The sequence below is a fragment of the Peromyscus maniculatus genome, chromosome 1 (assembly GCF_049852395.1).
Source record: "Peromyscus maniculatus bairdii isolate BWxNUB_F1_BW_parent chromosome 1, HU_Pman_BW_mat_3.1, whole genome shotgun sequence".
NCBI lineage: Eukaryota > Metazoa > Chordata > Mammalia > Rodentia > Cricetidae > Peromyscus > Peromyscus maniculatus.
In genome coordinates this window covers 35,223,702-35,245,990 of record NC_134852.1, presented here as the reverse complement: position 1 = coordinate 35,245,990, position 22,289 = coordinate 35,223,702, and the positions used below count along the sequence as shown (strand labels likewise).

The 22,289-nt window shown below is 51.6% G+C and overlaps 1 protein-coding gene across 1 annotated transcript; it reads right to left on the bottom strand.

The window, feature by feature from the left end:
• Positions 1–1,617: 1,617 nt before the first annotated feature.
• Prx (periaxin) lies at positions 1,618–20,813 on the bottom strand. Its single transcript, XM_076574709.1, has 7 exons — positions 20,731–20,813; positions 15,828–15,871; positions 15,644–15,742; positions 15,420–15,545; positions 11,793–11,949; positions 6,212–6,408; positions 1,618–5,605 (listed from the first exon to the last, which is right to left on the bottom strand). The coding sequence occupies exons 4-7, from the start codon at positions 15,444–15,446 to the stop codon at positions 1,823–1,825; spliced, it is 4,164 nt and encodes a 1,387-aa protein (XP_076430824.1). The 5' UTR covers positions 15,447–15,545; positions 15,644–15,742; positions 15,828–15,871; positions 20,731–20,813; the 3' UTR covers positions 1,618–1,822.
• Between the last annotated feature and the right edge of the window lie 1,476 nt (positions 20,814–22,289).

The following is a 22,289-nucleotide window of genomic DNA, read 5'->3' as shown; positions in this document are numbered from 1 at the left end:
GGTGATTCATCTCTAAGAAGCTTGACATTTTGGTAAGAAGTCAGGAGAAGGGAGAGAGGGGGAAAAGTACTCAGGGGAAGCCGAGGAAGGATTAGTGGTGCTGAGCATGGAGGCGGAGGCAGGCGGATCTCTGTGAGTATGAAGCCAGCCTGGTCTACAGGGTGGGTTCAAGGACAGCCAGAGAAACATAATGAGAGCCTGCCTAAAGACAAAACACAGTGGGAGAGTCTACCACGCGACAAGTGTGGTGGAGACAAAGACTGGTGGCTTGTGTGGACAGCCCTTTGCTCTCGCTTTTCATACTGGAAGTGTGTGTGTGTGTGTGTGTGTGTGTGTGTGTGTGTGTGTGTGTGTGTCAGGGCAGAAGTGAGTCCTGTGGAAAAGACTTTTGTGTGTGCGTGCGTGCGTGCGTGCGTGTGTGTGGCAGGCAGGGCAGAAGTGAGTCCTGTGGAAAAGACTTGGAGCTGGACTAGGAGTGTATGTCAGAGAGACCACTGAAGACAGTGGAGGCCTAGATCCTCCTGTGGGAAAAGGGAAAGGGAAAGGGTGGCCCCAGCCCGCAGGAGCTGAGGCCCGTCTGTGTCAGGCGTTCTGGACCCTGGAACCCGATCCTAAGAGGACGCCAAGTGTTGGAAGCCGAGGCTCTGAAGCCTTGATTCCAAAGAAGGAACCGGTAGGCGCCTCTTTGGGTGAGGCCCCGAGTGTACAGGCTGTCAAACCAGACAGACAGGAAAGGGAGTGTGGAACTGGCCAGGTGGCCTTGGTGGTGCAAGTCTGTAATCCTAGTCTAGGAAGGCTGAGGCAGGACGACTGGAAACAGATGAAGGGCAACTTGCTTTACAGAGCAAGATCAAAGCCAGCTTGGGAAACAGTGAAAGCTGAAATTAAAAGTTAAGGGATTGGATGTAGCTCTGTTGGTGGAGTATTTGTCTAGCATGGATGAGGCCCTAAGCTGAATTCCCAGCACCACATAAAACCAGGCACAGTGGCATATACCTCCAACCCAGCTCTTGGGAGATAGTAGAGGCAGGCAGCAGAATCAAATATCAAGGCCATCCTTGGCTACATAGTTTGAGACTAGTGTGGTATATATGAGACTCTGTTTCAAAAAGAGAAAAATGAAAGCCAAAGGGTCTGGGGAGATGGCTCAGCAGTAAGGAGTACTGGCCGCTCTTCCAGAGGACCTGGGTTCGATTCCCAGCACCCACACGGTGGCTCACAAGTGTCTGGAGTTTCTGTCCTCCACAGGCACTGGGCATACATACGATATACAGGCAAAACACAATACACATAAAATAATAAATTAAAAATGTTTTTTAAAAAGCTGGAGCTGCAGTTCTGGGGTCGAACACTTGCCTAGCATACATGAAGACCCTGAAGCTCAATTCCCAGGCCATCAAAAGTAAAATAACATCTTGTTTTTGGAAAGGGAAAGATGGACAAAAGTTCACTTGCAGAGGGCAGTGGGTCCCCCAGGAGAGCTCAGCTAACATTGCATAAGCCTGTGGGTGAGCACAAATAAGGAGACCTTCACACACACACACACACACACACACACACACACACACACACACACACAAACACACACACACACATAGAGGAACCAGGACACATGGCAACCTTTGAATTATTTTATTCACAAAGCTTGGCGTGATATACAGGCACTTCTGCTAATGAGGTGGCGCGGGCCACTGGCTCCCGCCTGAGTCAGTTGCCCACCTTGGAGCCCTCTGAGGATTAGTGCTAGTAATGTTACACACAAAATGGGGAGTTGGGCTGGTGGATGGGAAGGCAAGAGAGAAATCCCCATCTGTCCAGGGCTTCACATGGCAGCAGCCTGGGTTCCCTCCATCCTTGTGGAGCCTGGAGCCGCTGTTTCTGAAAACCCCACACTGGGCAATCGGACCCTGAACCCACCTTCTTCACGGTCCCTACTCCCACTCCGGGCCTTGGGGCTTAACGACACCCTGGGAAAGCGGAATTTGGGTGACTTCTCCCCAACCGGGGACTTGGAGGTTGTTTCACCCTCTTGTCCCTTAGAGACCTTAGAAGGGGAAGCCAAGCCTACACGAGGTAATCGGACCCTGACCCGACCCCGGTGACCCGAAGCCCCTTCCCCACCAACCTCTTCCTCCTCCTCAGGGCTTGGAGAGCCTTCTCCAGAGACTGACTCACTTTGGCTGAAACCCACTCTGGGCAGCCTGAGCTTCGGACTCTTAGCCTTTTCTCCAACTTCTGTTCCTTCCTTAGCCCTCACCAGACCAAACAGGGGCAGCCGAACCTTGAGTTTGTGTCCGGCATCCCCATCACCCTCTGCCACTCTGTACTCGGCGTGGCTACTCACTGGTGAAGTGAGTTCCACGTCAGGCAACGAGAGCTGGAAGGTGCGCTGGGCCCCGGGGTCCTGGTGCTCAGGACCCTCTCCTCTGCCTCCTGCTCCCAGCGTTGGCAACGTCAGCTTCAACGCACCCTCACTCTTTGCTGCTTCACCCGCCTGGGCTTCATGGCTCAGCCCCACATCCAGCTCTAGCTGGGGCACTGTCACCGTGGGCATCTTGAAGATGCCCTCCCCCACTAACAGATCACCACCTGCCACCTGGGTTCCAGGCAGCTCCGGCATCACCGAGCCTGCTGTGCCCTCTGCAGAAGGGGCTGTAATCTCAGTACCTGCCTCCCGAAAGCTGGCCAGTTCTACCTGGGGCAGTGAGATGCCCAGGGTGGGCACCCTCAGCACTCCCTCCTGGCCCTCTGCGACCACCTTAGTGGTAGACACCTGCAGGCCTGACGGTCTCGCTGCTGCACTGGCAACGCCCCCTGCCTCCTGAGCTCCTGGTGTGACCAGTTCCACCTCTGGGATCTTAAGCTGTGCAGCTGTGGCCTCCAGTTTTCCCCCAGGGCTAACACGCCCATCCTCCACTTCTGCTTCCTTCCCTCGGGACAGCCCAAAAGATGGCATCTTCAGCCTCGGCATCCTCACCTTCCCGTCCCAGCCCCGGCCCTTTCCCTCAAGCTCAGCCTCCCCCGCCATTAGTACTTCAGCCTCAGAGTCCCGGCCTTTCACCCCAAACTTGGGCAGCGCAAACCTGGGCCCTTTGGGCTTGCTCTCAGCCCCTGCTACCTCCACTTTGCCTGAGGGCAGATGAGCATCCAGGCTGAGCTGTGGGATGGACAGGTCCAGGGCAGGCAGCAGCCCTGCTTCCCCAGCCCCCTTTGCTTCCGCTTCGGCCCCCGCTCGAGCTTTGGGGAGTGAGATGGCAAACTTGGACACCTTCAGCTTGGTGGCTCGCCCAGGCCTCTCCACCTCTGCCTTTGCCACTTTGGGCCCCGAAAGTCCAAACTTGGGCAGAGAAAACTTGGAAGTGGGTTTGGCTTTCATTTCTACCATCTCTAGCTGCTCTTTCTCAACTTCAACCGTGGGCAGCTGTGGAGTTACAATCTCCACAGAGGGCACCCGGAAACCCAGCTCTCCAACACCTGCTGCCACCCTGGGGCCCTCTGGCTTCTCCACTTTGCCTTCTTGGACTTGTCCCTCCAGGCCCAGGGCCCCAGGCAAGTCAAGCTCCACAGAGGGCAGAGAGAGGGAGGGGACACCAACACGGGCCACCTCACTGCCCACCTCTGGCTGCAAACAGGGAAGTGTCATGAGTTTACCTGGAACCTCAAGACCTGCCTCACTGGGCTTGCCCACCTTCCCCAGCTTGGGCATGGTCATCTTGGGCAACTTGAAACTAAACTCAGTCCCTTCTGCCTGTTCCGCCCCTGCCGCTTTTCTCTGAACCTCAGGAACCATGGGCAACTTCATCTCTGGTACCTTAGGAAGCTGCACCTCTGGGACCTGTGACACTTGAAGTTCAGGCAGCCGAATATCTGACACTTTGGGCAGCTGCAGCTCGGGGAGGTGAACATCAGGTACTGCCATCTCAGGCACTTTGGGGAGTTTTATTTCTGGAAGCTTCATTTCAGGAAGTTTCACGTCAGGCACTTTGATCTCTGACACTTTGGGCAGCTGAACTTCTGGAAGTCGAACATCAGGCACTGCCATCTCCGGCATCTTTGGGAGCTTCATCTCTGACACTTTGGGCAGCTGCACTTCTGGAAGTCGAACATCAGGCACTGCCATCTCCGGCATCTTTGGGAGCTTCATCTCTGACACTTTGGGCAGCTGCACTTCTGGAAGTCGAACATCGGGCACTGCCATCTCCGGCATCTTTGGGAGTTTCATCTCTGACACTTTGGGCAGCTGAACTTCTGGAAGTCGAACATCTGGCACTGCCATCTCCGGCATCTTTGGGAGCTTCATCTCTGGGAGCTTCATTTCAGGAACTTTTGGAAGCTGTACATCTGGAAGGTGAACATCAGGCACAGCCATCTCAGGCACCTTCGGGAGCTTCATCTCTGGGAGCTTCATTTCGGGAACTTTTGGAAGCTGTACATCTGGAAGGTGAACATCAGGTACGGCCATCTCAGGCACCTTTGGGAGCTTCATTTCCGGGACTTTCATCTCCGGGACTTTGGGCAGCTGCACTTCTGGAAGGTGAACCTCAGGTACGGCCATCTCAGGGATCTTTGGAAGTTTCACCTCTGACATTTTGGGCAGCTGAACCTCGGGGAGTCGCACATCTGGAATGGCTGCCTCAGGCACTTTTGGGAGTTTGACATCAGGAACCTTGGGGAGCTTCACTTCGGGCCCTTTGGGTGCCTTGACCTCAGGCCCAGCCACCCCAATGCCAAAAGAGGGCATCTTGAGGGTGGGGAGCTTCAGCTTGCTCTCGGCGACAGCTTCGGGGCCAGAGGGCCGGGGCTCCAGGAGAGAAAGCCCAAAGGTGGGCATTCGAAGTCTGGGACCCTTTGCTTTGGCCTCAGGGCTTCCCTTGACCTCCTTAGCTTCAGTAGCTTCCTTCCCTCGAACCCCAAAGCGGGGGAAACTGAGGCGGGGCATCTTCAGGGCCACCTCAGGTACCTCTCCCTGGGCCTCCACTTCTGTACCCGGCAAAGCCAGGTCCACTCCCACGGAAGGTGCTGCCACATCCAGGGTGGGGACCTTCACCACTGCAGCCCCTTCCTGGGTGTCCAGGCATGGAAGTGTGGGGAGAGGGGGTAAAGAGGGCAGGGTGGGGAGCTCCACTTGTGGAACCTGGATTCCTGTGGCTGGGGGCTCCACAGCTGGTGCAGCTGGGGCTCCTAACCCAAGGGTTGGCAGGTGAAGGGCAAAGCCGCTGGCTGACTCTGTTGACACCTGAGGAACGCCCACCTCAGCACTTGGCAGCCGGGGCCCAACTAGCTCGATCTTAGGGGCTGTGAACCCAGCTCCCGTGGCTACCTCAGCCTCTGCCTTGGCCTTCCTCGGGGGAGGAGCAGCAGCCGCCATTCGGGCTACCTGGGCCTCTTCAGCCACTTCTCGGACGCGTAGCCGGGGCAGCTGGAGACGACGACGGGCAGGGGCCGCTGGGACAGCTCCCTTGGCAGCCTCGATTTTGAGACCCCGACGCAGTCGGGAGAACTTGGGTAGGGAGAACTCGACGTCGACAGGGGCCAGATCTGCAGGGGTCCCCAGGGCCCCCGGCACCATCTTCTTCTTCTTCACAGGGGACAGACTCTGGATGTTCTGAGGAGAGAGGAGAAAGGCAGGAGAGAGGAGGCTGTGGGACAGTGGGAGGCTGGGAGTGGACAGAGAAGAACACCCCACCTAGTATTGTACCAGGCTGGGGATGTATCCCCCAAAACACCATCCACCTGCCTGCCTATCACTTCCCCCCAGGGAGGCAGTGACAGTATTTAGAATCTCACTGTGAATGGACAGGGGCGGCAGCAATAGGGACCCAAAAATTCCAGGCCTTTATTTAGGAATTTCCCCCCCAACATACCCATTGCAGAGATGGGGAAACTGCGACCCAGAAAGTTAAAGAAACTTGAGTCACTCAGTAAACCAACAGCCCTTAGGCTAGAATCTGGCCTTCCAGGAGTATCCTTGGATCCTAGTGAGCCTGGTTCCGGAGGTGGGGACGGGTGTGAGCCACCTTCTGATAGGCGCATCCTCCTCCCAGGGGGTGGAGTTTAGGAGCAGAGAACAAGGGGCAGAGGGCGGATTAGTGTTGGGTTAGTGACAAGACAAAGGGACAAACTGGGCCGCGATGTCAGGGAGTAGGGTTTACGGCGCAGAGACCGGGTCGCTGGGGCAGTCCTGGGCCGGGACCGGGCTAAGCACGCGTACCAGCTTGGCCACTTTGGCCCGCGGGCCCTTCATCTCGAAGCCAGACACCGTCCCGGGCCGCAGCGCCAGGTCCCCTGTGGGCACAGTGCGCTTCAGGCAGAAGGAGACCTTGTAGGGCTCGGCGCATTGCAACAGGCGAAGCGCATCCTCATACTTGAAGTTCTCAAAGAAGACGCGCGCACTCAGCAGCTGGTCCCCTGCAAGCAAGGCGGAGGTGGGCGGAGAGTGAGTGTCTCCTGACCCCTCCCACAGAGGCACACCCACTTCGTAGGAGTCAGCCCAGTGAGGCCCGGGCCCAGATTTTGACCCTGCTCCTCTTGGCCTCTGGCTTGAGAGAGGACATCTCAGAGGTAAGGGCTCTAGGAAGGAAGCTGGTTCCATTGGTTTTGGCCCCGCCCCTTTCCAGATTGAACCAATCCTCTCAGGCCTCTCCACCGTCTTATTCCATCCTCATCATTCAGACAGAGGGTTCCTTGAGAGATCAGAATCAAAAAGTAACATCCATGAGCGCCCACAGGGGTTTTGTGTAGTTCAGTTTACAATATATAGCGGAGGATGATCTTAAACCCCGGATCCTTCTGCCTCCACCTCAAGTGCTAAGATTACAGGCATTTGCCACCATTACTAAAGTTGATAGCCTGTATCAGTTCCTTGCCCTCTGTGGATGGTTCCTTCCCCATGCTCTTGAACTCACAAAAACACACTGTTGGAACTAGAGCTGTAGCTCTCCTATAGAGCATGCTTGCCTGGCATGAAGGATGTCCTGGGTTCAATCTCCAATACCACACATACGTTCAAAAGGCACACTGGCAGAGGATTCGGACCTTGAGTTTTCTTTGTCTTCGCACACTGGCCTCAAATGAGCAGAGATCCACCTGTCTCTGCTTCCCAGGCGCTGGGATCACAGAAGTGTGTTCCCACCCTTGCTATCTCCCTGCATTTAATGATCGTCTGTGTGTATGTATGCCGTGTTTATGTGGGTGCTCTCCAAGGCCAAAAGAGGGCATCACATACCGACATGAGTGCTGGGAACTGAACTCAGTCTCCAGGAAGTGCAGCGAGCACTCTTAAGCACGGAACCATCTCTGCAGCCCCTGTAACACTTTTTACTATGTGTGTTTTAATATTTATTTTATTTGTGTGGTGGTGGGGATGTATGCTGGTACCCACAGAGGCCCGAAGAGAGCTTCAGATCTCCTAGAAATGGATTTACAGGTGGTTGTAAACTGCCCAGTGAAGGCGCTGGGAAACTGCTGGCTACAGTGTCTTAACCACGGAGCCATCTCTCCAGCCCTTGTTTTTTGTTTTTGTTTTGTTTTGTTTTGTTTTGTTTTCTGAAGCTGGGCTTTCCCACTGTAGCTCAGGCTGGTCTTGATTTCTCTTTCACTATGAATCCAAGACTGGCCTCAAACTATCAATCCTTTTGCCTCATTTCCCTGACTACTACATTTCCCAGCACTGGGAGGCAGAAGCTGGAGGATCTCTGTGAGTTGGATGCCAGCTTGGTCTACAGAGAGAGATCTACATCCAGGACTACACAGAGAAACCCAGTCTTGAAAAAAAAAAGATGTCTGCTTCTAACATCCAAGTTTATATTTTCATCCTTGAATAGTCTCTTCCACACTTATAAAAGGCCCCCCAATATCTTCAGGGAATTTTTTGGAGCACTAACCACCCCAGATATTAAAACTGTGACTATGCAAGTCTCATATAAACAGGCATAAAACCTATACAATTCTCCCTGCACTTTAAACTGTCTCTAGGTGCCAGGTGTGGTGGCGCACACCTTTAATCGCAGCACTCTGGAGGCAGAGGCAGGTGGATCTCTGAATCTGAGGCTAACCTGGTCTGCAGAGTGAGTTCCAGGGCAGCAGAAGCTACACGGAGAAACCCTGTCTCGAAAGAAAAAGGGAAAAAAAGAAAAGAAGCAGGGTCCTCTGGAAGCGTAACCAGTGCTCTTAGATGCTGAGCCAGCTCTCTGGCCCCAACTTTTTGTTTGTTAATGGTGCCGGAGATTGAACCCAGGACTAATGGTGCTAGAGATTGAACCCAGGGCCTTATGCATGCTGGACTAATGTTCTACCACTGAGCCACACCCCCAGGCTCTTGCTGACTCTAGGGAAGCCCTCTACCCCTCAGCCACAGCCCTAATCCTCTTCTCACTATTTTTGAGACAGGATGTTACTAAGTTGCCTAGGCAGACCTTCGATTTCCATCCTCCTACCTTAGACTCTTAAACAGCTGTTTATTTTTTGAGACAAAGTTTCCCTATGTGGTCCAGGCTAACCATAAACTCAAGATTCTCCTCCCCCAGACTCCCAAGGGCTGCTGGGATGGCAGGCCAGCACCAGGCTCCAGATTATGTCTGATACAGTGTAAATGCTATAGAAATAGTTGTTCCTTTGTTTTTTAAAGATTTGTTCATTCTTACTTTATGTGTATAAATATTTCGCCTCCATGTATGACAGTGCAGAGGCCAGAGGAGGGCATGAGACCCCCTGGAAATAGTTGTAAGGGACAGTTAGGAGCCACCATATTGGTGCTGGGAACTGAACCAAGGTTTTCTGCGTGACCAGCAAATGCTCTTAACTTCAGAGTCCCTCCTCTAGCCCCTCAGCTGTGTTGTCTAGAGAATAAAGACAAGGAGAAAAGTGCAGCCGTATGACCCCACCACACGCAAATATTTTCAGTCTCTGATTGGCTGAACTTTCGGATGCAGAATTCGCAGGTGTGTAGGGTGGATTGTCTATCCAGCTGCCCCTCCACACCTCCAGCCGGGTGTGCAAGAGACAGCTCTGATTTAAGAGGTCCAAAATTGATGGGTCTGGTGGTCCTGCATGCCTGTCATCCCAGCAACCCTTGGGAGGCTGGGGCAGGAGAATCGTGAATCTAAGGCTAGCCTGGATCACATGGGGAGACTCTGTCTCAAAAAATAAAACCAAAAACCAAACAGCGAAGGCCACCTTTGCAGAGCTTCTTTTGTGCAGTCCTTGAGAGCCTGGTGGCCTTTCTTTTCCGTTTCTATTTCTTTTGGGTACTTCTCGGGGCCTGGGCATGCTTTCCCTGACAGTGTTCTCTCACGCTTTCTCTGAGGCTCCCCGACCCCTTTATCCACGGGAGTACTTACCAACCTCCACTGCTTTCTCGGACCCTAACTTAAAAGGCCTGGCATTCTCCCTTCCACTTCCTCCTCTCAGCAAATGCTAAGATGTACAACTTGCTTGCCTTGGTGTTTTTCTCCCAGTCGGAAATAAAATTGTCCTTGAGTTTTAAAACAAATAAACAACAACAAAAACTACCCACACCTTGTCTTTCTCCAAACAGGTATCAGCAGGCTACTCTAGCCTCAGGTTAAAAAAAAAAAACAACTCCTGAGGAATACTAGAGATAAAACCTAGGGCCTCATCCATGCTAGCCAAGTGCTCTACCACTGAGCTACAGCCTCACCTAAAAGTGATCCCTAGGAATATCTTTGAGGCCTCTCTATCGTACCCCACACAGAGATCCTGAATATCCGGGATCCAAATAGTTCTTCTCTTCACTTCCAACAACTCCCCCTGTGGCCTGAGCATCCACCATCTCTTAGCAGCTCATCGAAGAGCCGTCTTGTAATTGATCTTGCTCCCGACACTGCCTCATACAGACTGCTGTGAATGAAGCAGCTCGACAAGACGCATCTCTTTGGGGTTGAGGATTTGCAAGCACAAGGCCCTGGGTTCGGTCCTCAGCTCCAGAAAAAAAAAAAAAAATGCATCCCTGCTTTTCCTCTGCTTATGCCACAGAATAAAAGTCACAGTCCTTATGCGCCCTCAAAATTGCCCTCCCCTGACTTCTCACTAGTGTCTCCCCACTATATTGTAAGCTCCTCAGGTCTTGTTCACTGTTGTAGACAAAGCAACAAGATGCTTTGTAAATAATTCTTATGGAGCAGGGATGTACTTCATTGGTAGAAAACTTGCTAGAATCCACCACTGAGAGGTTGGGAGCACAGTTCAGTCATAGAGCATTAGTCTAGGAAGCCCAAAGCCCTGGGCTCTATCCCCAGTATGACAAAAATAAACACATACATTTTAAAAATAATTAATTTAAAAAGAACAATTATTATGTTCTATATATAAATCAAATCAGCTTTATCCATATTTCTTAAAACATCTTTGATTTAATTATTTAATTAAGCTCTTCTCTCTACCTCAAGTTAACTCCACCCCTTCCCCTGTCCCAATAACACATTAATTAGCACTTACATAGTGCTTACTGTGTGACACTTAGCTGTGTGCTGTCTTCAAAACCTGACTCATTTAAGCTACATAATAACCTCATGAGGTCAGTGCTAATTATTCCCATTTAAAGATGAAAATATGGAGACACAAAAATATCACGAGGGTTCTGGGAGCCCAACACAGGCAATGAACTGGCCTTCAATAATCACAGTGCCAGCTGGGCATGGTCACTCAGGCCTGTCATCCCAGCTACCCGGGAGGCTGAGGCAGAAGGATCAAAAGTTCAAGACTAGCAAGAAGGCTCAGCGGTTAAGAAAAGTGCTCTCCAGAAGTGGTGGCTCACACCTTTAATACTCAGGAGGCGGAGGCAGGTGAATCTCTGTGAGTTCCAGGCCAGCCTGGTCTAACAAAGCGAGTTCCAGGATAGCCAGGGTTGTTACACAGAGAAATCATGTCTCAAAAAAAAAAAAGAAAAGAAAAAGAAAAGAAAGGAAGGAAGGAAGGGAGAGAGAGAGAGAGAGAGAGAGAGAGAGAGAGAGAGAGAGAGAGAGAGAGAGAGGAAGAAAAGAAAAGAAAAGAAAAGAAAAGAAAAGAAAAGAAAAGAAAAGAAAAGAAAAGAAAAGAAAAGAAAAGAAAAGAAAAGAAAAGAAAAATGTGAGCGTGCGCTCTTCCAGAGGATCCATTTTTGTCCTGGCACCCACTTGGCGGCTCACAAGGGATCCCCTGCCCTCTTCTGGCCTCCGGAGGTACAGCAGGTACAAGGCACACCGTCATACTTGGAGGCAAACCATCCACACAAATAAAATAATATAATTATTTTTCAAGTTCAAGCCCAGCCAGGGTTACACAGGAAGTTCAAGTACAACCAGGCAACTTGGAAAGACTCTCAAAAAGTTAAACAGGAATTGGAAAGCAGGGCATTGGTGGTGCATGCCTGTAATCCTGACTCTTTGGGAGATGGAGTCAAGTCATCCATTGCTGTACGGCGAGTTCAGTGCGGGCCTGGGCTCTATGAGGCCCTGACTCAATTTCCCGAGCCCCCAAACAGTGAAGAGATGTAATTCAGTGGTAGAGTCCTTGCCTGGCATGCTTGAAGAGCTGGATTCAGGAAAAGAACACGGAAAGCCTCACCCCAGTCCCTTAACCCCGCCTCCTGGCAAATGGGTCCAGTTTCAATTGCATCCCCGCCAGAACTCTGGGCATATACCGAACCACACCCACGCAGGTCAGTCCAGTCCCCACCAAGCCACCAGACTCCACCCCACCCCCGTCACGCCTTCGCCAGGCCCCCGACCCAAAGCAGATTCCAAACTCCGCCTCCGCAGATCAGCTCCGCCCAGCCCTCTCCAGGCCACGCCCACCTTCCTGCAAGCTGAGGCTCCTGGCCGCAGGTGAATCCTCCCGCAGCTCGCGGACGAAGATTCCTTCTTTGCCGCCGCCTGCTACGTTGATGCCGCTGACTCCCGTCTGCGCCTCGGTCTCCACGATAATCTCCACCAACTCCGCTCGTCTCAGCTCCTGCGAGGGGCGGCGAGGGGTCGCCATGACGCTCCAGGACCGCAACTCGCCCAGGGCTCGCCATGGCGTTCCTTCTCTAGGACCCGCGGTGTGGTTAAACTGCCCTACCCTCCCTCTCGCTCTCCGGGAGGATCGGGGTCCAGAGGGACAAGGAGCGGGGCTGGAAGAGGAGGGGGTGGGTGGACGGGGCCAGATCATGGGGTGGGGCCGCTTGGAAGTGCCTAAGAGGCATCTTTGAGAGGCTTATTCATCCTTCTCCCTTCCTCCCTCCTTCCATCTTCATTTTAAGACAGGACTCATGTAACCCAGAGCTGCCTTGAACTCAGGTAGACCAGGCTGGCCTGGAACTCACAGAGATCCACCCTCAAGTGCTGGAAGATGTGTACCACCATGCCCGACCTTTTTTTTTTTTTTTTTTTTTTAAAAAAATGTGTGTGTGAGTGTGTGTGTGTGTGTGTGTGTGTGTGTGTGCAATCAATGTGCATATGCACATGGGTGCCTATGGCAGTCAGAGGAAGGCTTGGGGTCCTCTATAGCTGCAGTCACAGGCAATTAGCTGTGAGCAGTCCAATGTGGATGCTGGAAACCGGAAACAGGTCCATTGACCTGTCCCCCTCCTTGTTTGTTTGTGGCAGGGTCTCAGGAGGTTCTGGCTGGCCTGAAACACTGCATTCACCAAATTGGTCTTAAAGTCACAGTGATCTGCCTGCCTCTGTCTCATGCTGATTGCGGGTGTGCCCCACCATGCTCACCCCTGCCCTTTTGTGAAAGGGATTCCTTTGGCCTAGGCTGAGGAGGGGCTCAAGGCAGTCCAGCTTCAACCACCCAAACCCTGGAATTAAAGGTATAAGACAAAGTGCCAACTCCAGTATCCATATTCATATTCTAAAGACCTGGTGGGGCTTTATTAACTGCATAACTAGCCTAGAGAATTAACCCAATGGTAGAGGAAAGGCCTAGCATGCACAAGGTTCTGGGTTCCATTTCCAATAAAAACTAAACAAACAAAAAGCCGGGCGGTGGTGGCGCACGCCTTTAATCCCAGCACTCGGGAGGCAGAGGCAGGCGGATCTCTGTGAGTTCGAGGCCAGCCTGGACTACAGAGCGAGATCCAGGAAAGGCACAAGGCTACACAGAGAAACCTTGTCTCGAAAAACCAAAAAAAAAAAAAAAAAAAAAAAACCAAAACACATATATAAAATATTCCACTTGATCGTAGTTATTCCTATAGAACAAGGGCATGCTTCTAAGAAAGGGAGGCACCCTTAAGCCATGCAAGATGGAAGAATGGGGTCTTGCCCCCTGTGGGCTTGAATGTATGTGAGAATGCTGTTGTGGACGTTCTAACCGAGACATGCGTAACTCCCCCGGGAGAGGGAATCCAGTCACCACGGGGGATGCGTGGGTAATGAATGGTGACCACAGCAGAAGTGGCATTCGTGGTATTTACTGGCCCTTGTTCCAAAACACACTGGAGGGTTCACATCTGCTTCCCAGAAGGGGAAGCGAGAGAGCTGATTCTGTCTAGGAAACCACTCTGCTGTGTGCATCTGGGGGTGCACGGTTTACTTTCTGGGACTATCACTGTGCCGTGAAGGTGGGCAATATGGAAGGAGCCTCTGGCGGTGAACGAGCACAGATGGAAGGGACAAGTGCAACCCACTGAAACCAGGACGGGCACCCATCCCAGAGCACGGAGAGGGAAAACGGGACTAGATGCCCTACTGCAGGGGCCTCAAGGGACTAGGGCAGGGCAATATGGAACATCAGAGTTGGAGTGTGCTCTGGGAACAGCGTGGTCCTTCCCCTCCCCTCTGGACAGGAATTGTGTTTTTTCCATGTTTTTTAGGAAGTCACAGGAAGGCAGTAAATCCTAGGCAGTTAAAGTACCTTACCTAATGCCACACAGCACATTAAACAAATATTCCATCCCAGGGCTCTACAGGCAACAACCCCCTTGCCTTTCCCCCTCAGCCTGAATGAGGCTCCTTTATAAGTAGAGCCACCCAGTCCAGCACCCAATAGAAGAGGTTAAAACTGCTAACATTTAATCGAAAAGCAATTATAGTCACTGAGGCATTCCCTCTGTGCCAGACTGTGCAGATGGCCAAAATGTGAATCCTCAAAGTCCCCAGAGCTGGGGACCATTGGCCCATCTCAAATGAGGATGCTGGGGCTCAAAGGGGTTAGGTCACCTGCCTAAAGCAGTGTAGGACTGGACTTGCCCTATGGTCCCCAGTCCTCTACGCTGACCCTATACCTCCTCACCTCTTCCTTGTAGGGGGTATTTTGACTCAGGGTCCTACTCTGTAGTCCAGGTTGGACTCTAACTCATAGTAGTCCTCCTGCTTCAGCCTCTTGAGTACAAATGCTGGGATCATAAGCATGTATCCATATCTGGTTATGCTAGTTTCTTCTGATGAAAAATTTCTGTTGAATTTTTTGTTTTTTGTTTTTCAAGACAGGGTCTCATGGCTCTGGTTGTCCTGAAATTCAGTATGGAAACCATGCTGGCCTTGAACTCACAGAGATCCACCAGCCTCTGCCTCTCAAGTGCTGGGATTAGAGGCCTGTGTCACCACACCCAACTATTTTCTAATTTAATTTTAAAAGATATGGGGAGAAAGAGCAAAAACAAAGATTTTCTGTTCGTTGATATTTTGCCTGCATGTATGTCTGTGTGCTACACCGACTGGTGTCCATGGAGGTCAGAGGAGTGGATCAGATCTCCTGGGACAGGAGTTGCAGATGGTTATGGGGCCCGTGTGGGCGCTGGAAATGGAAACCGATCCTCTGGAAAAACAGCCAGTGTTCTTAACCACTGAGCCAGCTCTCCAGCCCCCTGGGCTCCTTTTAAAAGTTTTGTTTACATTCATTTATTTATGTATGTGTATGTGTGTAGAGGTCAAAGGAATCGATTTTAGGAACTGGATCTTTCCTTCTACTGTGTAGCTTCCAGAGATTGAACTCGGGTCATCAGGCTTGGCAGCAGGCACCTGTCCCACAGAGACATCTGGCTGGCTGGCCCCTCTGCTGGGCTTCATCATCATCATCAGTGCCAAGGATTGAACCCAGGGCCTCGTGTATGTTAGGGTACTCTACCACCAAGTGACACCCACCCACCCCCCCTTTTTTTAAATCTTTTTGAGACAGTCTTAGATGCCCCAGCTGAACTTGAACTTGGGATCCTTCGGTTTCATCCTTCCAAGTGCTAGAATGACGGGCCTGTACCTCCAAGCCACGCACTCTATTCATTTAACCCTTCATGATCTAAAGAATCAGCCTCTGTGAGGTTTGTTTGTTTGTTGTTGTTGTTGTTGTTGTTGTTGTTTTTTGAGACAGGATCCCAGTTCTGCAGCCCAGGATGACCTTGAACTTGGAAGTTAAGATGACAGGCATAAAAGCCACCACGCCTATCTGGATGCCCCACACATTTACTAGTATTGCCACCCTGGCCTGTGGACACCCACCTCAGCGCTGCGGCTCCTGGCCTCCATAGCTCTGCAGAGAGTCGCCTGAGCCTCAGGCTCCTGTTTCCTCACCTCCTTCTGCTGTAGGACCAGCTTCAGCTCCTCATGGAGCAGCTGCCGCTGAGCCTGGGGGTACAAGACGGAGGTTTGAGGCATGGAGAGGTCGTGGGATAGAGGTGGGGCTTGCCGGTGAAGTCAGGCGGACAGAGAGTAGGGCCCCTCACCGCTTCCTGGGTGCTGGTCCTTTCTCCTGAGAGGAGCCCCACTTGAGGTGACGCACAGCTGTAAGCAGGGATTTCACGCTTCCTTTGAGGTCTTGCTGCCTGCCAAAGAGAGACAAAGGACCGTGGGACACCAGACAGGCCCAGGGAAGACGGAGAAGGGTATATGGTAACAGCCAGCACTCACCTGAGGGTCACCTCCAGCTCCCTGGGCCTCCTGGGTCCGGGGCTCTAGGAAGAACAACATACATAGTAGTATCACTTCCTGTGCCCCAGTGGCTTCCTGAGGGCCTGGCCCTGTACCCACTCTGGCAATTCTTTGTCCATAAGTGCCATATAGTTAGTTCCAGACCAGCCTGGGATACACAGAGAGCCTGTCTCAAAAGCGTGAATGCAGAGCCAGGCCTGGGAGCACGTACTTGTAATCCTACGGTGTCTGATCTATTCCCTGCTTATGGAGTCAAACCCAGACCTTTAGCATACAAGGCACCCATTCTACATTCCCAGCCCTTGCTTTGAGGTTTTTGTTTTGTTTTGTCTTTTTTGTCTCTTGAGACAGGGTTTCTCCTGGTAGCCCTGGCTATCCTGAAACTAGCTCTGTAGACCAGGCTGGCCTCAAACTCGGAGATGCGGCTGTCTCTTCCTCCCGAGAGCTGCGGTTAAATGCATACGCTGCCACTTCCCTGTGTTTGAGACATGCTTTCAGTACATGTTAGCCTCAAATTCTCTATGTAGTTGAAGATGACCTTGAACTCTTGATCTTCCCATTTTTGCCTCCCGAATACTGGGTTACAAGTATATGACAAACCGGGCGGCGGCGGTGGTGCACGCCTGTAATCCCAGCACTCAGGAGGCAGAGGCAGGCGGATCTCTGTGAGTTCGAGGCCAGCCTGGTCTACAGAGCTAGTCCAGGACAGGATCCAAAGCTATAGAGAAACCCTGTCTCGAAAAACCAAAAACCAACCAAACAAACAAAAACCAAGTATATGACACTGGTTTTAGTTTACCGGACACCTGCTTTGCTTCTGAAAAATACGTCCTCTCAGAGAGGCCAAGGGAACTTGTGCCTGTGTGGGGCACACAACCCAAGAAGAAGGCACAGAGCAGTCAGCCTCCAGCCAGGCCCTCCTGGGGGCTTGGAGGAGGGGCCTGTCCCTGAGCTTGGCCCCCACCTGGCATGCCAGCCCGCCAACCCCAGCCACACAGGAAAAGGTCAGGCACATGCGGCACATTCCCTTACACAATGGCCCATCTGCTGTGCCAGTCACATTCTGCCCCTGCCCACTCACCCACCCACCCACCAACCGCTGCACAATGGCCCTTCATAGCTCACCGCTGGGGCACAGAGCTCAGTTGGTAGAGTGCTGGCCTGGCATGCACAAAGGCCCTGGGTTCAACCTCCCAGCACTACATAAACCAGGCTTGGTGGTACATGAGTATAATCTCAGCACTTGGCAGGTGGAGGCAGGAGGATCAGACATTCAAGGCCATCCTTAGCTTCACGGGCCAGCCACATGAAACTGGGTATCAAAAACAGCAAACTTAGCCCACATTTGACAAACCTGAAACACATGCGCGCGCGCACACACACACACACACACACACACACACAAGAGCTATAACCACTCTACTGACTGCCCCCCCACAGAGTCTGAGGGTTCCTGTCAGCCACTCCCAAGGATCTTAGATTCTGCGTCCAAGCCCAGCCTCCCCTGTGAGCCCTCAACTCCCGCACAGAAGTTGAAGACCTCCCCTAAGGTGGCTTCCCTGTGAAACAGGCCCTGTGCGGGCAACCACAGACCTGGAATCCACCCTGAATATGCTAGTTGCAAAGTCAGAGATCAAGGCTCGGACAGAAGAAGTTACCTGTTGAGGGTCGAATAGCCAGGACGAGGCGGAGTAAAGACCGATGCCTTTGACCTCTGCTCTCTTCCTAACTTGCAATGCCAAGGCCCAAGCTGCAGAGCCACCAGCAAGAGCTGAAGTGGGCCAGAGGAGTCAAATTAAACAAACTCCAGAGGGACCTTGTTAGTGCCAGGCCTGGCCTAGGCAGCCTCATGGGCCCCATCTTACGGGCAAGTGAAGGAAAGTTGAAGACAGAATCTCATAAACTGGGTGTGGTCGAAGAATCCTGTAATCAATCAGGACTATGATGAGTTAGAAGGCAGCCTGGGCTACATCAGACTGTGTCTCAGCAATACTTGAAACATCAGGAATGGTAGGCAGAAAGATTTATAGTTTATGGCCAGTCTGGAATACATAATGCGTTCTGGGTCAGCCTGGGCTACAGCATGTGATCCTGTCTGGGGGAAAAAAAAGATCCAAATCCAAACGAGAGTCAATAAGGTTTGTGGGGAACCCGGGTCTGGCATAGTGGCAGATATCAGGAACATGGTATAGGCCACATTCTCCTTGCTCTGGGCCCAGGCAGTGAGGCTACACAGGAACGTGACACAGGAAGCCCAGGCAGAGCAGGGACAAGACACTGCCCTCCCTCCCTCTTCATCTTGGCCCGGAACAGCTGCCCAGCCCAGGTTATATTTAGGCCACTGAGCCCTTCCTGAGCCACATGCCCAGCTCCTGGGCAGGGGTGAGGGCAGCTTCCGAGGGAAATGCACCCTCCAGGGCACTCTTTGTTCTCAGCCCTGCCCATCCCACTAGGTAAGGAAGTTGGGGACAGGCTTCCTGGGAGTCCCTGGTATATGTCACAGGAAGAGGGAATGGGGTCCTCCTGGTGAATTGTGGCCAGGCAGAACTTTCTGGATGTCAACAGCTCATTTCTTGAGGCACCACCCTAGCATATGCCTGAAATCCTTCCAAACATTTCAAAGGACCCTGTTTCTTGAGCATTTACTATGTGTTAAGGTATAGAAATAATGTCTCAGCCAGACAGTGGTGGCACACACCTTTTAATCTCGGTATTCAGGAGGCAAAAGCAGGCAGATCTCTGAGTTCAAGGCTAACCTTGTCTACAGAGTGAGTTCCAAGACAGGCAGGGATACACAAAGAAACCCTGTCTCAAAAAATAAAACAAAAAGATTTATATATATATATATATATATATATATATATATATATATATATATGCAAACACACACACACATATACATATATATGTCTTTTTTTTAAACGCTGGGCATTGAACCCAGAGCCTCATGGTTGCTGGCTAAGCATTCTACTACTGAGCTACCTCTGAGCCCTCTACTTTTCTTTCTTTGTTTTTTTTTGGGGGGTGGGGTGGGGGGAGACAGGATCTCACTTAGCTCAGGCTAGCCTGATCCTCCTTCTTCTACCTCCCTGGTGCTGGGATGACAGGCTCAACCACACCAGGTTTCATAGGATGCTAGAGCTCAAGCCCTTGGCCTTTTGCACACTAGGCCGAGCATTCTACCAACGGATCTATGTTCTCCAACATAGATCCTCTTCCCCTTCTGGGTATGACAGACCCATACCACCAGGCCTACATCTATTTGTCCATTTTAGACGCTGTTCAAGCCCTTAGTGTGGCTAGGAGGCAGATACCATCATATGGACTACGGCCCAGCTAAGGATTCTGTCCTTCTTGGCTCCCTGACCCCAGGAGCTGCTGTCTACCCCATGTGACTCTGCCCACTCAGAGCCTTGACTTCCCTGAGCCACCTGTGATCTGCTGCCCTCAGCAATGGAAGCTAGGCCGGGTCCAGCTCATCCTGGCCCCAGCTCGTCCTGGCCCCAGCTCATCCTGGCCCCTGGGCACTATCGAAGGCCATTTAATGTGGCTGGGAGGAGATGCCCAGGTAGTGCAGCCTGTGGTCCCTTAGGTTGTCCCAGCTCCAGTACGTAAGTCTGAGTACATGGAAAAATCCTTCTCTTTGGGGGCCTCAGTTTCTTAACTGTAAGATGTATGCACCCAATAAAAGTAGCTTCGTGGGCATGGGGCCAGCCTGCAATCCCAGCACTTGGGAAGCTAAGATTGGAAGATTGTGAGTTGGAGGCCAGCCTGGGCTATTCGGTGAGTTCAAAGCCAGCCAGTCTGTCTTCAGTACACACACACACACACACACACACACACACACACACACACCACATACACACTCCACAGACACACACAGTAGGTTTGAAAGTTTGAGCCAACAGATACTTTGAATATTCCTTATCTAGGGTAAGTGCTCAGCTAATATAAACCAGTTTCTGGCAACAACAGAGTGCAGAGGGAGGGGGCTATCCATCTGTTTCTCAGATTCATGTTTGTATGTTTGTGACAGTGTTTCCTGGTAGTCCAGGCTGGCTGCACACTCCCTATGTAGCTGAGAATGCCCTTGAACTCCTGTCTTTCTCCACCTCTAAGTGCTGGGGTTACAAGCATGAACCACTACACCTGTCTTCCATACCCGGACTTTGCACCCCAAGTTCCTCTGAACCAACGGGGAACTTAAAGTCGAGGCACCAACTTTAGCTTGAGTCCAGCCTGCTACCAATGGGGTAGTGCTACCTTTCCAGCGCCCATTTTCAAAGACCAAGAGCTTCTCCCCAGCAATTCACACTCTCCCCCGGCCTCCATCTGCCCATCTTACAGATGGCAAAGTGGAGACAAAGGGTGAAGTCTCCTACCTAAAGCTGCCCAGCCAGTTGTGCACACCCAGGACTCACAGGACTAAAACAAGAGGGTGGTCAGGAGTCCAGCCCGAGCCGTATCGAAAGACCCTGAGACCTTATCTCAACTAAAACACTGAAGGAAGGGCTACAGAGGAAGGAGGCCAGCTCATAGAGCCGTGCCTAGCATGCATGCAGCCCTGCATCCATCTCCAGCACCGCAGACACTCAGCATGGTGGTGCATGCCTGTGGTCCCAGCACTTGGGACCTGCAAACAGGAGGCCCAGAAGTTCAAACATAGCCTCAGCTATATAATGTGGAGGCCAGCCTGGACTACCTGAGATCAAAGACCACCCCCCATCCTGAGGAGAAGATAGGATGTGAACCCAAAGCCTGGTTCCAAAGCCCATGGTTTTAACTCCTCTGTCACTCTCCCCTCCCAGGCCTCCCAGAACCCTAGGTTGTGGTCCCAGGGCTGCTCGGCCTGGCCAGCTGATTATTTCTGATTGTTTCTTACCGTTGAGCCTCCAAACACCTGCAGAGCTCCTGGTCCGGCTGTCCAGCCCCAGCCTTGGGCTGGGAGGGAAAAGGATTGGGAAGGGGGAGGAAGAGGGGGGAGCTTGGCCATTGGCTCCCTTGCTGTGATGTCACCAGAGGGTGGGTGGTGGGGAACAAACATCCCCTTCTCTGGGCTACATCCTTCTGCAAGGGGGTGGGGATATGGAAACACCAGGCCCTCCCTTGCCAGAGCCCAGACCTCCACCCCAGTCCTGGTTCAAGAATTTGCATACCAGCCCCACTAGGAGACTCAGCACCCCACCCAAACCATCTCTGGCTCCTGGACCCTGGCCTGGCCCACATAGTCCCTGAAATTCTCAAGACAACCTCCTACACCCTCTCCCTGATACTGTGGGTTCAAATCCCAGCTCAGGTACTCCTGGCTGTGGGAACTTCAGCAATCACAGGGCATCTCTGGGCCTCAATGTCTTTGTCTTTGAAATACGGGTGGTAAGAATGCTTACCTCTGAATGTTGTCATGGAGTCAAGTGGGTTTAAAGCCTAAGTTGGGGGCCAGTGAGACTGCCCAGCAGATGAAGGCCCTGGCCATTAAGCTCGAGGACCTGAATTCTGTCCCTGGGCCCACATCATGGGAAGAACCAACACATGCAAATTGTCCTCTGACTTCCACACACACAAGCACATACCCTGTGACACATACACACACACAAATACATTTAGTTGAAAAAAGAAAAATTAAGAACTAAGACAAGGACTGGAGAGAAAGAGCTCAGCAGGTAAGATCGTTTGCAGTTTTTCCAGAGGACCCAAGTGTGGCCTTACAACCGCTAGTAACTTCAGATCTGGTGTATCCAATACCTCTGGCCTCGTCAGCCTTCTATCTGTGCTCTCGGATCCACATGCACACATAATTAAGACTAATAAAAACAGATACTTTAAAAAAAAAAAAAAGACGCATACCTTTAATCCTAGCGCTCAGGAGTTCGAGGCCAGCCTGGTCTACAGAGTGAGTTCTAGGTCAGCCAGAGCCACATAGTGAGACCCTGTCTCTAAAACACTCACAAAAGTGTTTTATATAAATAAAACATAAAATATAAAAGAATACATAAAAAATAAATAAATGGCTTTTGTTGTTGTTTTTCGAGGTTTCTTTGTGTAGTCCTTGGCTACACACTGCATTTGAGGCCAGGCTCAAGAGATAAGATCTCAAAAAAACACAAACAACAGCAACAAAAATAAGAGGACTAGATAAGCCTCTGGGGGTGGGGGGAGGAAGAGGCTGGAGCTTTTAACCTTTATCATAGACTGGGCACAGTAGAACTCCAGTTTATTGTTTAATAAAATCACTGCTTAGGGTGATCCTTTCTATATCCCAAGTTACATGCTGGGGTCCAGTGCTTTGCCTCTGCCTCAGGGCGGGCTCATTATGTTCAGTTTGTAACTACCCAAGGAGGAGATGATGGAGCTGACTCCAACCTCAGTCCTCTGGCTTTCCAACTCACAGATAAGGAGATTGAAGAAGGACAGTAACTTTCAAAGATCACACACAGCAACAAC

Bases quoted from the DNA above. Each gene is read 5' to 3' on its own strand.
- Prx (XM_076574709.1), bottom strand. From the start codon at position 15,446: ATGGAGGCCAGGAGCCGCAGCGCTGAG. The intron at 6,409-11,792 runs GTGGGCGTGGCC...CCTTGCTTGCAG, and splicing joins GAGCCTCAGCTTGCAGGAAG to GGGACCAGCTGCTGAGTGCG. The intron at 5,606-6,211 runs GTACGCGTGCTT...CTCTCTCCTCAG, and splicing joins GGGCCAAAGTGGCCAAGCTG to AACATCCAGAGTCTGTCCCC.